Here is a 13,189-nt window from a genome sequence, read left to right on the forward strand (position 1 = left end):
TTAGAATCTCCCTCTGAACATGAAAGGGAGAACAGCAAGCTCCATGTCAGAAAAACCCTGTTGTTTAATTTGGCTTTCTTTCCAGTTGTATGGCTTTGGTCAAGTTCTTTAGCATTTCAGAAACTCAGTGTATTGAGGAACTACATAAGATGACCTCTGCATCTCTTACAAGCCCAGACATTTATTAATTTAGAGAAAAACACTGCAACATGAGAATTATCCTGTGGTAGAAACCGTGTTTAAGAAATGACTTTAAAAACATTAATATTGAAGTATTTCTGAAATCTTAACTCTTCCACTCAAAACTTTCCTCAGTTCTGTCCTATCTTGATTAAAATTTCACCTCCTCAGTGAGGTTTCCCTGACCATATTACTTAAAACTGTTGTCTACCTGCCTGACATTTTAGTCTCCTTCCTCTGGACCATTTTCCCCATAGTACTTTCTGCCTTTCAATGTGTGAAATCATGTATTCATTACATTTTTGTCTGTTGACCTACCCCCACCACCAAACATATCTGAGCAAAGATTTTTTGTTTTGCTCATAGATATATAATCCTTCACTTAGGATAGCACATACAATCTACTAGGTGCTCAGTTAATATTGTTGATAATGAAATTATCAACAAATTTAAAATAAAGTATTTTAAAATAAAGTATTCTCTAACTTAAGTTATAATTATAGAATCATGTGTAACCAACTATGCATTAGTCTACTAGAACAATGTTTCTTACCTACAGAAGTACATTTTAAATATGTCCTTTGAAAGAATGTAAAAATTTTTTTCAAAAAAATTACTGAGTAAACATTAGCTCATTGAACTGGGTTGCCCTTGTTCCCAAGAGAGAGTTCACTTGAGATTAGGCAAGTTCAAAGTCTATGAATCATAAAGCAGTTTAGGAAACTAAATAGGAAATTGCATTTCTTCAATGAGCTCTGTCAAGTCTGAACCCTGTTAAGGTAACGTTGCTATATTTATGCCAGGAATTCCTCAGTGCTGATGTCTGAGGGCAAAAGGTGTGGCTATAAAGTAAGAAAATGATTAAGAGATATACATTAAAGTTGCTCCAACCTGCTATTTATTGAACAGCAAAGGAATTTCTCTCTCAGAATAATCTTCAGTACAAACTTGTTAAGTTTAAGAAAATAAGGCTCGTTATTTGTAACCTTTTGAGGGGGTTCAGGGGTGTGTCTCTGGGTAGCCTGGGCTATGCTTGAATTCTTAATTCTCCTACCTCCTTCTCTCCAATGTTAGGATTACAAGTGTGCACCATCACCGTGCTGGGGTTTGAATCAGGGCCTACACTTTGAGCCACTCCACCAGCCCTATTTTTGTGATGGGTTTTTTTGAGATAGGGTCTTGCAAACTATTTGTCAAGGGCTGGCTGAGAATGGTGATCCTCCTGAGTAGCTTGGATTATAGATGTAAGCCATGGGTGCCTGGCTCAAATTTCATTTTTAATTGAAACTCCTCTGAAGTAAATCACTCACTAGTATATTAACAATAACAATAACACAAGTAAATAGACAGCCTCTTCAACAAATGTTGCTGGGAAAACTATAGACATCTGCATTGTAGAAAACTGAAGCTACATCCATGTCTTTCACCCTGTAAAAATGTCAAGTCAGAATGGATCAAGGACCTTAATGTTAGACTTGAAACTTTGAAACTAGTGCAGGAAAGAGCAGGGAATACACTGGAGCACATTGGCATAGCAATAACTTCCTAGGTAGAACTCCAATGACTCAGCAATTAAGAGAAAGTATTTACAAATGGACTACATGAAAGTAAAAAGCTTCTGAAAAAGGAAATAAATGGTCACCAAAATCAAGAGGCTGTCCACAGAATGGGAGAAAATCTTTGCATCTATACATCTGACAAGGGATTAATAACCCGAATTTACAGGGAACTAAAAAAACTAAACTCCCAAAGAGGCAATGACCCAAAAAAGAAATGGGCAAATAAACTGAACAGTAATTTTCAAAAGAGGAAGTACAAATGGTCAAAAAACACATGAAGAAATGCTTGTCATCCCTGGCTATAAAGAAAAAGCAAATCAAAACCATGCTAAGACTCCACTTCACTCCTGGTAGAATGGCTGTTATCAAAAACAGAAACAACAACAAATGTTGGTGACGATGTAGGGAAAAAGGAACCTCATACATTGTTGGTAGGAATACAAATTAGTACAGATACTATGGAGGAGTATGGAGGCTCCTCAAAAACTGAAAATAGAACTGCCATATGATTCAGCAATACTACTTCTAGGGATATACCCTAAGGAATGTAAGTCAGGTTACAGTAAAGACACATGCACACCCCTATTTATTGCAGCATTATTCACAGTAGCTAAGCTGTGGAAACAGCTAAGATGCCCTATAACTGATGAATAGATGAAGAAAATGTGGTATTAATATGTAATGGAATTTTATTCAGCCATAAAGAATGAAATTTTGTTGTTTGCAGGTAAATGGATGGAACTGGAGAACATCTTCTTAAGTGCAAGTCAGGTTCAGAAAGACAAAAGTCACGTTTTCTCTCAAATGTGGAAGATAGATCCAATACAAATATAAGCATTATCATATGTATACATATAAATAAATATATCTCCCCATTTATATGTATACACGCACACACAAAGAACATGTTTCGAAAAGTAGGACTGTAAGAGGAGACTAAGGAAAAATAAAAAGGACAGAATGATAGAAAGTGAGTAATAATGAAATACATCACATCTGTGTAGGAACAAGACACAATAAAACATATTGAAAACTGTTGAACAACACAGAATAAGGAGAAAAGGGTAAAAAAGAGTAGTGCAGGGAGGCTAGACTGACTTAAGCAGAATATATTTACAGGTAAAATACCAAGGCAAAATTCCCACCAAACAATGAACCAACACCTAAACAATGAAGGGCAGGAACACAAAACAGGTCATATTAAAGGGAGATCACTAATGGGAAGAGGAGGGTAAATGAAGAAAGTAAAGAGACTGAATATGGTTGATGTAATTTCCCTACAAGTATGATTATGGAACATTGAAATCTATTGCTGTCTCCACAAGAAGAATGGGGTAGGAAGGAGAATAATGGAGATAAACCAATTTGGGGTCTAATACATGTATATATAGAAATGTCACAACAAAATCCTCTGTATAACTGTCATAAACTAACAAAAATGTTCTTTTTAAATTGCTGAAGGACAGGAAGGTAAAACAGGTCCTATTAAGAAGGGGTACCACTGGGAGTGGGGAGGGAATAAAGAAAAGGTGAAGGAGAGTGAATAAGATGGAATTATTTTATATTCATGTATGAAGATACAATGAAACCTGTTGAAATTATTCTAAGAAGAGGGGAGGGGAAATAAAGGAGAAAAGGAGGGAGTAAATCTAATTAAGACATATTGTAAGCACTTATATAAATCTCACAATGTACCCCCTGTACAAGTATAATATGCTGGCAATAAAAATATATAAAAGAGGTGACATTCTCACTTTTGGGGAGATTAAATCTTAAGGATATGACAATTAGTCTTTAATTGAGCTCTCCTCTTTATTATTTTCCTCAAGTAGAAGCCAATGGTGATTAGTCAGGAAAAGTACTGTCAGGCCTTTGATGTCAGTAACTCTTTGAGGTTAATGTGAAAGTAACCAGTAGAAAAAAAAATGTATCTGCCTGCTACAGTGGCTCATTCTGCATATACTGCTACCTACTCAAGAGGTGGAAATTAGGAGGATTTCAGTTTAAGGCCAGCATGGGCAAAAAGTTCACAAGACTCCATCTCAACCAATAAGCTGGGTGTAGTAGTGTGTGCCTGTCATCCCAACTATAAGGAAAGCATAAACAGAAGAATCATGGTTTACCACAGCCCATGCATAACATGAGACCCTAGTCAAGAAATAACTAAAACAAATAGGGCTCAGGGCATAGCTTAAGTGGTAGTGTGTCTACCTGCAAGCACAAAGCCTTGAGTTCAAGCTCCAGTACTGTCAAAAATGAAAAAAAAAAAAAGAAAAATTTACCTAAATTACTTTGGGCAGTTGATGGCTAAAGCAAAACTAGAATCAGCTATCTCATTCTATCATGTATTTTACTATTACTTCAAGATCATTTCTATCTCTGCCTTATGTTTCTTCCCTTTTTCCTTTCTCTCTTTTCTTAGAAACATGCTGTGAAAATATTCAGAAATCTGAGAAATTTTTGAAGAAATACGGAATCATAGGAATTCTTAATGTCACTTGTTTTAGCCTGTTAATTTTGGCCTTCACTAAATGTGATTCATTTGCTCAATACACCAAGTTCCACTGAGAGATAGCAATAATCAGGATCCTGACCTTCTCCCTATCACCAAGCTTAATAAAAAAATTCATTTCAATAAAAAAAATTTCATTTTATTTTTTCCATTATAAAAAGAATACACTTTTAATATAGGAATTTGTAAAATGCAGAAAAGGTTAAATAAAAAAATTCACTTAACTCCCATCACTAAAATATAATCACTCTGTAACATGTTGATGTGTTTCTTTGTAGTATTATGACAACTAATTTGTTTTACATGGTTAATATTATGATGTAACAATTTTCCCTTCCTTTTTTCCTTGCTTATTAGCATACATATTGGCTGATGTTATTTTAAACTCTGTAAGCAAACTTTACATTATTACTCTTCTTAAGTGAAAGTATCATAATTTGCTAAGGCATACATATATTATTAACTATTTAAGTCACTTCACATATTTCACTGATACACAGTAAAGCAGCAATGGGATTTATGTGTCTGATATATTAAATCTTTATTTTTGATGATTTAAGATAGTAAATGAATTATATTTAAGGTGAAATATATTTATTTCAGTGAAACATATTTAACATATATGTGGCCACATTGTTTATTCATTTTAACTTCAACTCCAACTTATATTTCTTCACTCTTGTGAGTACTTGATAGCCTTATTTTCAAAATATCCTTACTGCTTTAATTTATATTTCTTTGTAATTAGCATGGATATTTCAGTAAGTCCTTCTTTGTTTACTAGTGTACTATTTTTCTTTTATGTGAATTTCCTGTATTTGTCTTTTTCCTAGTTCTATTTGGGCCTTTGAAGTTTTTCTTATTCATTTGCCGGAGCCCTTTATATATTAAAAATATAAACCCATTGTAATATTTCCAATAAATAGCTATTTGGTTTCTTGATGCCTTTAAATTTGAATTTATTCAAAATAATTTTATAGCTTTATTTAAAGCAATCACTTATAATTATTTCTATGTCATTATTTATGTCAATATTTCTCAGTAACCCTTTCTAGTCATTATACTCTTCCTCTCAGTTTTTAAATTTTATTCATGTCTTGGTATTCTATTCACAATCTTTATTAGGACATATGGGGAATAAAATTCTTTATATGGAACACTTTCCAAATCTCTTATTTACTTCTTAGAAACACCCTGAGTGGATACTATTAACATCTCCATTTTAATAGAGCAGAACTCCAGACTTTTGAGAGGTGGAGTAACTTGTCCAAAGCTTCTCAGTGATAAATGATGAAGCTGAAATTAAACCCTTTTGAGTGAATACTTCATTATCATCTTTTATTCTACTGTTCCCTCTCCCCTAGTTCTGTCATTCACCTAAAACATTTTCTTGTTCTCTTATGGTAGATTTATTATAATAGAGAAGAGCGACATATTCATGGGAATGATTCTGTAATGAGTTTGAAAGAAGGTACTATAAGATCTTAGAAATGATAGTTGGTGGCAAAAGTACTTGCAAAGTACTATGAAGATAACTCAGGAAGTTAGCCTACTAGTCTAAATTCAGTAAGCTGTCACTCATACCATATTCTCAGCACTTCATATTCTTAAGCATCAATTGATTTTTATTTGTGTAAATTACAAATAACATAAGAAATTCATGATCATATAAAATGCTAACAATAAGTATCAAATCGGAGGTACCTATAGTGAGGAGTAGGATTGGAGAGGAGTAGAAATCACTTTTTCCTTGAGCAAATCAATAAGGTTAATTAATTCTCAATAAAGTTATTTCTGTATGATCACCAGTTCATCCAAGTTGAGACCTGTGCAGTATTGGCTAAATGATAGTACAATAAACAACCACTTTGGAAATTACCAAATTAATGTTAAGAGTTTGGATTGTTTTAGTACTGGATTTTTAAAAAAGCAATCTGATGTAATCTACCATGAACTTCAGCATAGTCATTCAGTGTCCTTGTCATTAAGACAGTCTCTGTCTGTCATGCATAAAAATCAGTTACACATAAATGGGTGGAGAGTCTTTTGTTGTAGATTTTTATTGTTAGCATAAGTGAGTCAGATGTCTTGCTCTTTGCACTAGATTCTGTTATGGCCTTTCTATGCCTCAGGTCAATGGAGTTCATCAAGGTGACTTTCTATTCCTTCTCTTAAGATATATTCTTTGAGGATCTGTTCAATTTGGACTCAAAGTGGCTAAAGGAATAGCTAGGAGAGATAGGGGAAATAAGACATTATAGAGATCAGGGAAAGAAACACAAGATTTACAACAAAGGGGTCAGGAGAAGAAAAACTTTCTGAAGAATTAAAAATCTTAGGAGAGGATATCAAGTTAGTCAGGTTTACACATCTGAGAGAAATGTCTGAGAGAAACTATTTAAAAAGAAGGAAAGTTTATTTTGGCTCATGTTTCATAGGTTTCAGTTGGTGGTCGCATGGTTCTATTGCTTCTAGGTAATGTGAGGCAGATCTCTGCCATAGCAGGGAGGACATGTGGAAAAATTTCCTCACCTCATGGTGGTCAAGAAACAGAGAGAAGGAAGAGAGTGGGTAAAAAGAGGCCAGGACAAAATATGTTCCCCAAGGTCTTCAAGAATCCACTCCCTCTACCTAAGTCCCACTTTCTCTGTTTCAACTACCTCTCAATAGCCCATCAAATTATGAACCATCCATTGATTAGGACAGAGCCCTCAGGTTCTAATCACTTCCCAAAGTCCTACATGTGAACATGGATGCATTGGGGACAAAAACTTCAATACCTGAGCCATTGGGGAGCATTTCAGATCTAAACCATAACAGAAAGAAAGACAGGTTAATTAGCTCATTAATTTTTTGTAACATATTTATCAAAATTAGATTTCTTTTTTTGGGAGTAGTACTGGGGTTTGAACTCAGGGCCCCGTGCTTGCTAGGCAGGGGTTCCACTTCTTGAGCTACACCTCTAGCCTTTTATTGTGTTGGGTATTTTCAAGATAGTGAGTATCTCACAGACTATTTTCTCAGGCTGGCTTTGAACTGTGATCCTCCTGATCTCTGCCACTCAAGTAGCTAGGATCATAGGTGTGGGCCACCAGCACCCAGCATTCAAAATTAAATTTCTTAATTTCTGGAACATATTTATAGACATTAAAGAAGTATAAACATTTATTAATGAGAAATTTACAGAAAATGAAAAGCAAGAAATTGGAGATAAGATCATTTTGTATTAGGCATGGTGGCATGTGTCTGTAGTCCTAGCTACTCCAGAGGTCAAAACAGGAGGATCATGATTTTGAGGCCAGAATAGGTAACAGCAAAAAGGAAGGAGGCATTGTGTATATCATTTGAGAGGCTATAAGATAAAGAGGGCTCATGAGTGTAGTTAACCTTGCTAGACCTTCTACTTCTGATATCTAACACTTAGTCAATGCACTGGAAAAAACCCAGTTTATATACGTTTATAGAATGTTTATGGAACATACTCTATACCTTTAGGATTGAGTTGTTTGATAGACCTCTGCATATAGTTTTGCTTGTGGTAGAATAGAAATGTGTGTTTCAGTCAAAGCTAATGTCATTTTGGAAGGCAAACAGGTTCAAAGGAAACAAGGACTAGCCTGACAATAGTACTTATGGAATCCCTACCACTGGAAAAGCACTGTACAAAGTGCTATACAAACTAACAAGACACAATCCCAGCCACAATGATCTCAGACTCTATCTGGGCAGCAGAAATGCTACAAATAATCTACTGTCTCCCTGAAGGCAGGGTATAATGTCTAAATTATGACTCATTACAATTCAGCACACTGTTTAGCATATGGCAGGAAAACAGTTGATGTTTGTGGCACACCAAGCCCAGATTTATGGAGAATCATCCCAATAAGCGTATCTTCAAATAATTTTTTTAAAAAATTTAAGCAGCATACAAAATGAGAGCAAACTTCTTCTAGAACCAAAAACCTGTACATAATTTTATATCGAGTCTACTCTTTGCTAACCTAAGCTGTTACTTCATTTTTTCATTAATTCATCTAACATTTATTGAACACATAAGCCAGACACTGTTTCTAGTACTGTGAATAAGATAACATGACTTTGAGTAATGAAGGAATGAGTCACGATATACACCTTACCTGAAGGGAAGTAAGTTTAAGCCCAGGTATGAGTAAGCACCAATGGTTGAGGTGAGAACATGTGAGGATGTTCAAGGAACAGAATAGTGACGGTGAGACTGGTACAGGATGAATGGGGGAGACAGTAAAGAGGTGGGAGGGGAGGGGAGCCAGATCACGTGGGGACTTATACACCATGGGGAGGCTTTGGATTTTGTGTTGAGTGAGGTGGGAAACCCAGGGATAGTGAGTGACATCATTTCACTTTATTTATTTATTTATTTATTTTCTGAAGAAGATTCTTTCAGGAGGAGCAGGGAACTGCTAGAAAGGATAAATGTAGAAGCAGAGAAAATAGTTATAAAGTTATTGTAACAGTCATGATGACAGATGCTGGCAGAAGCGCAAACACAGTAGTGAAATGGAATTATGTTTTTCTATTTTCTTGACTGTTTATGTACTTAATTTTTATTTTCTATTTTAATCAATCTTTCTGTGTCCTGCAGTAATCATCAGAATAGTTGGTTAAACATTTATGGATCAATTAATATAGCTACATGCATGAATGCTGATGAATATCAAAGAACCACAAAAATAGATTGAGAAGGAGGTTTTATTATTTACAAAGAACCATTTTTGTGTGTTAGGTCATTTCAGTCACTGCACAAAACTATGAGATTCACAAATCACCTAATCTTGCAATAACAGTGTAAGGAACCATTATTGTCTATTCTTTACCAATGAGATAGCTGAAAGACAGAAAAGTAAATTGTTAGCCTTACACAGCAAAAATAGCAGGTACAGTAGCTGAATAAATTTCTCTGACTCCAAAGCCCAAATTTCTTATTTGAGCTAAGTACCAAAGAAGTAAATTATTGCAAATTTATTTAAAGATTTTCATGTGAAATACATAGAGTTAAAAAACAACTGAGCAATCATCTGAGAGGTACACTGAGTTTGTGTGAAATGGGTTGAACATGTACGTGTTGCGAGATCCAGTATAAAATGAGGTGGATAAAGATGGTTATAGAGAAATTAAGTTCTAGAGCCGTTAAAAGCTAAGCAGAAACTCTTAGATATGACATAGTTGGTGGCAGAAAGCCATTGCAGCTTTTCTAAGATAGAGTCACAAGATGAAATAGTTCCTGGGGCTCAAATGGTGGTTAAGAGTGTAGTTATGGGAGATGGTCTGTTTCTGAGTCCTGGGTCAGCTGCTTACAGGCTTTGTGAGTTTGGGCAAATAGTGTAGATTTCAGTTTATCCTACCGGAAAATGGAAATAATAATAATAGTAGCCTTTTCATAGAATTCTTGTGAGGGTTAAATAAGTTGGTCCTTTTGAAGTCATTGGGACAGTTTCTCATAGATGTCTGGTGTTTAATAAATGCTATTATTATTATTATTATTCCCATAATTAGGTACAGGAAAGAGTGTAGCAGACATTTGCTTTTAATGTTGGGAGAGTTCACACAAGTTGTTGAAATGATGTCACAGGGTGGAGGACATGAAGGCACAGAATGTGGGGAAAGCACACTTCAAAATGTAGAAATAGGTGCTTGAATAAAGGTGTGACAGTGGTAATGTGGGAGGGGTTGACAGGATTTCACTGGAAATTAATAAAATATAATGAGAAACCAAGTCCATCTTTGTAAGGGTGGTAGGCAGTAATGCAAAACAGTTGTTAAATATATCAAGGATTGTAGTTTGAAAGTAGCAAGAGCTAGGACTATTTATTGTTTTAGGTCCATCATATTTTATATCCATATCTTTGATAAATTCAATAAAATGATAGAATTTTATACCCTTATTAAAAATCTCTGGATTATTTTGATCTTCAACCTCATGTTTTTGACAGAGATCATCACTTGAAGCTTATGACTGCAGGAAAAATGTAATCAGCATATATCATATTCAGAATACTTTATTCTGTACTACTTTAGGGAGGAATTAAGGCTACTCCTAAAGATATAAAGGCATAACAAGAATGTACAAACTAAAGGTGGGGATAAGGAAACAAAGTATGAAAGTGGAAAGGGAGCAGAGGCTCCTGATGAAAATGAAGGCTTACACATTTACCCCAGGTTGACCACGGAGTTGGTGTTAAATGATTAAGCAGTGAACTAATGCTGTATACATGCATAAGTTAAAGAAAAATTAACAATTAACAAACACACAAAGAAACCCTTGATTATGTGGTTACGAGAAAATAAATCAATGCAAGTAAAATTTGGAGTAGAAGACAGAAAATTATGGCTTTGAAATATATTATTCAAAGAAAATAGATGAAATATCTTTACACTATGCATCAAAAAATGAAGGGAATTTCTTTTTTAAACTTTTGTGCAGCAAACTGAGTGGCAATGTGTGTGGGGAAAATGCAGACTAGAGGTTACAAAAACAACTCTTTCTCCTATGTTTATAAGAAATGTGAAAATCCCTGATGTGAGTTAATACTCACGTGTTAATGCTCTATGAATCTGAATTGTGAAGACTGCATTTACTTTTAGTCATTTGGAAGAAGAGGAAAGAAAAATATTAAATGTTATCAGTAAACATATAAAGAAATTGCAATCAAAGTAATATGCTAAAACGTTATGCTTAATAATCAGAATTGAAAAGTAAGAAATTGAAATGCTGTGGAAAAAACATGGGCATTGATTTGACAGATAAAAGTTTAAAGTACTACACACTTTTAAATACCATTTCTAAGCCTGGCAGGTGAGACACATCTGTAATCCCAGCACTCAGGAGGCTAAAACAGTAAGATTGAGAGTTCAAGGCCAGCTTGGGCTACATTGCAAGCTCTCTGTACGTGTGTCCCTGATGATTCAGAAGATGTGCCTTTTTCTACCAGTCCTTGAGATCCACCCTGTTTTGCAACTTCTTCAGCAATCAGCATTCAATCAAGCAGGGCTGCACAGTCACGAATAGTCAGGCTGATTGGCTGGGCAGGACTTCCCCTGGGCGTGGATTGAGCATTTTACTCCCCAATCTACAAGAAGACAACGGGCAATCAAGCAGTGCTTCTAGAAGCTCTCCACCGCTAGCCTTTCCACTGAAGTCCGACTCTCTTCTTCCAAAATCCTTGTCTTGGTGGACGTTCCAAAGGAAAGCTCCAGGTAGGACCAGAAGAGGGCAGCTCCCAGAACAGTCTAGCTCCCCGTGGGAGAAGGGCTGCTTAGGAAGTCCAGGGGACCAAGTGGCCCGAGTCTTAGAGTGACGCGAGGAGTCCAGACAGTTCCCAGCCGGTATTTCTCTGTTCGCCACCAGCTCTGGATCCGCTGCCCTGAGCGCACGGAGCGGCGCGGTGCCGGACACCGGGAGTCCGCGGGCGGAGCCGGAGGAAGCATCTCTGTGGTGGGGAAACCCGAGCCAGACCTGTGGGGCCAGCGAAGCAGGTCCAGAACGCGCCGCCGCCGTCCCTCCGTGCCCGAGTGCACGGGCCGAGGCGCAGCGCGCATGAGAGCCTTGGCCCGGACCCTGGAGCCCGCGCAGTTGGAGCTCCCTTCCAGCCCTTGAGGCTCCGCAGGGCAGGAGAGGTCATCGCCGCTGGCTCCTGTGGGCCATAGCTTTCGCTAATGGCCTGTGGTTTCTCCTCAGGTCGCCATGGATCTTGAAGAGGACCGCAGTGGAGAAGCAGGGAAGAACTTCTTGAAGATGGGCAAAAAAAGGTAGCCGGTTTGTTTCACTTTCTGAGTTTACATGGCTTGTGAGCTCTAGCCAATTATTCTAGCTTCCAGCTCTGTAATCAAGGTCGGGAGGCTGTTATTTTAATCCTAAAACATGTAAGACAGCCTTGGGAAGTAGTCCTCTACTTAGAGCAGAAGTTCCGTGGCTGAGTTGAGCAAGCACATTCATGCTCCCTGGGAGTTGGTGAGGCTCTGCTGTATTTTCTGGCACCACGCAGGCCATTGCTCTCATCCTTTCTGTTTTATTACATTCCGTTTTATAAACAATTGTGGCCGTCCACTCACCTGGGACATTTGTTGCTGGATCTCTGCTCTATGGTCCAGTATAATCCCAAATATAATAATTTCTACACGTGATCAAAATTATGAATTTCGATAATTTACACTCTTATTTTCACATTTAAGTCCTCCATTCTGGTGTGTGTTTTATATTTAGTGTACATTTCCATTTGAATTCAGTTTGAAACAGATATATCCAAGATGGTACATTCTGTAGGGTAATAGTTTTGTCCCTTCAAAAACAGTCAAATGTCAAAAAAAAAAAAAAAAAAAAGAGTAGAGGTCTTTTAAACTAAAGACTAGAGCCACACTTATAAAAAAATAAAACTAAACAAAAAGGAGACACAATCACCAAATGTAATATGCGAATTTTCAGCAAATTAGAATTCAAAATGTTATAGAAACATTTTTGGAAACTTTGAATGTGGATTGGATAGTAAATGATATATTGATGTAGCAGAATGTGTGATTGCCATAATGTTTGCAACTTCATTCAGCAAAATATTAACAAGTGATCATATGCATATCCTTATATAGTAGTTTAGTATTTGATGAATCTAGCTGAATACATGTGTAAATATTATACTATTCTTTCATTTTTTTGTTTATTTGAAATTTTTCATAATAAAAACTTTTCATATAAATAAAGTAAAAGACTCCAAAGTGGAGGATAGTCGACTTTCTTTAAAAATTTGATAACATGGTAGTGTAAAGAACTGTGTTCTTAACACACAAATACTTAGATACTTTTGAGCAAGGACTGAGGATATGTGGTGGTAAATGGTAAAGAATTTAGTTTGATCCTTCATGTATCTTACTTTATTTTTGATTCTATAATGTTCTACAGACTTTTCTT

General features: G+C 36.2%; 2 protein-coding genes across 4 annotated transcripts in view; one reads left to right on the forward strand and one right to left on the reverse strand.

Moving 5' to 3' along the window:
- Positions 1 to 13,189, reverse strand: part of Rundc3b (RUN domain containing 3B) — a 201,850-nt gene that overhangs the window by 183,517 nt on the left and 5,144 nt on the right. The window lies entirely within an intron of this gene.
- Abcb1 (ATP binding cassette subfamily B member 1) overlaps positions 1 to 13,189 on the forward strand; it is a 186,632-nt gene that overhangs the window by 86,087 nt on the left and 87,356 nt on the right. For 2 of the 3 annotated variants that reach the window (XM_074064835.1, XM_074064837.1), the window contains exons 1-2: positions 11,350 to 11,484; positions 11,966 to 12,036. In XM_074064835.1, the coding sequence (XP_073920936.1) occupies positions 11,972 to 12,036 (65 nt within the window). In that variant the 5' untranslated portion in view covers positions 11,350 to 11,484; positions 11,966 to 11,971. Of the gene's footprint in view, positions 1 to 11,349; positions 11,485 to 11,965; positions 12,037 to 13,189 lie in introns of those variants that run through there. The other variant, XM_074064836.1, reaches the window with a different exon arrangement.

Source organism: Castor canadensis, chromosome 2 (assembly GCF_047511655.1).
Source record: "Castor canadensis chromosome 2, mCasCan1.hap1v2, whole genome shotgun sequence".
NCBI lineage: Eukaryota > Metazoa > Chordata > Mammalia > Rodentia > Castoridae > Castor > Castor canadensis.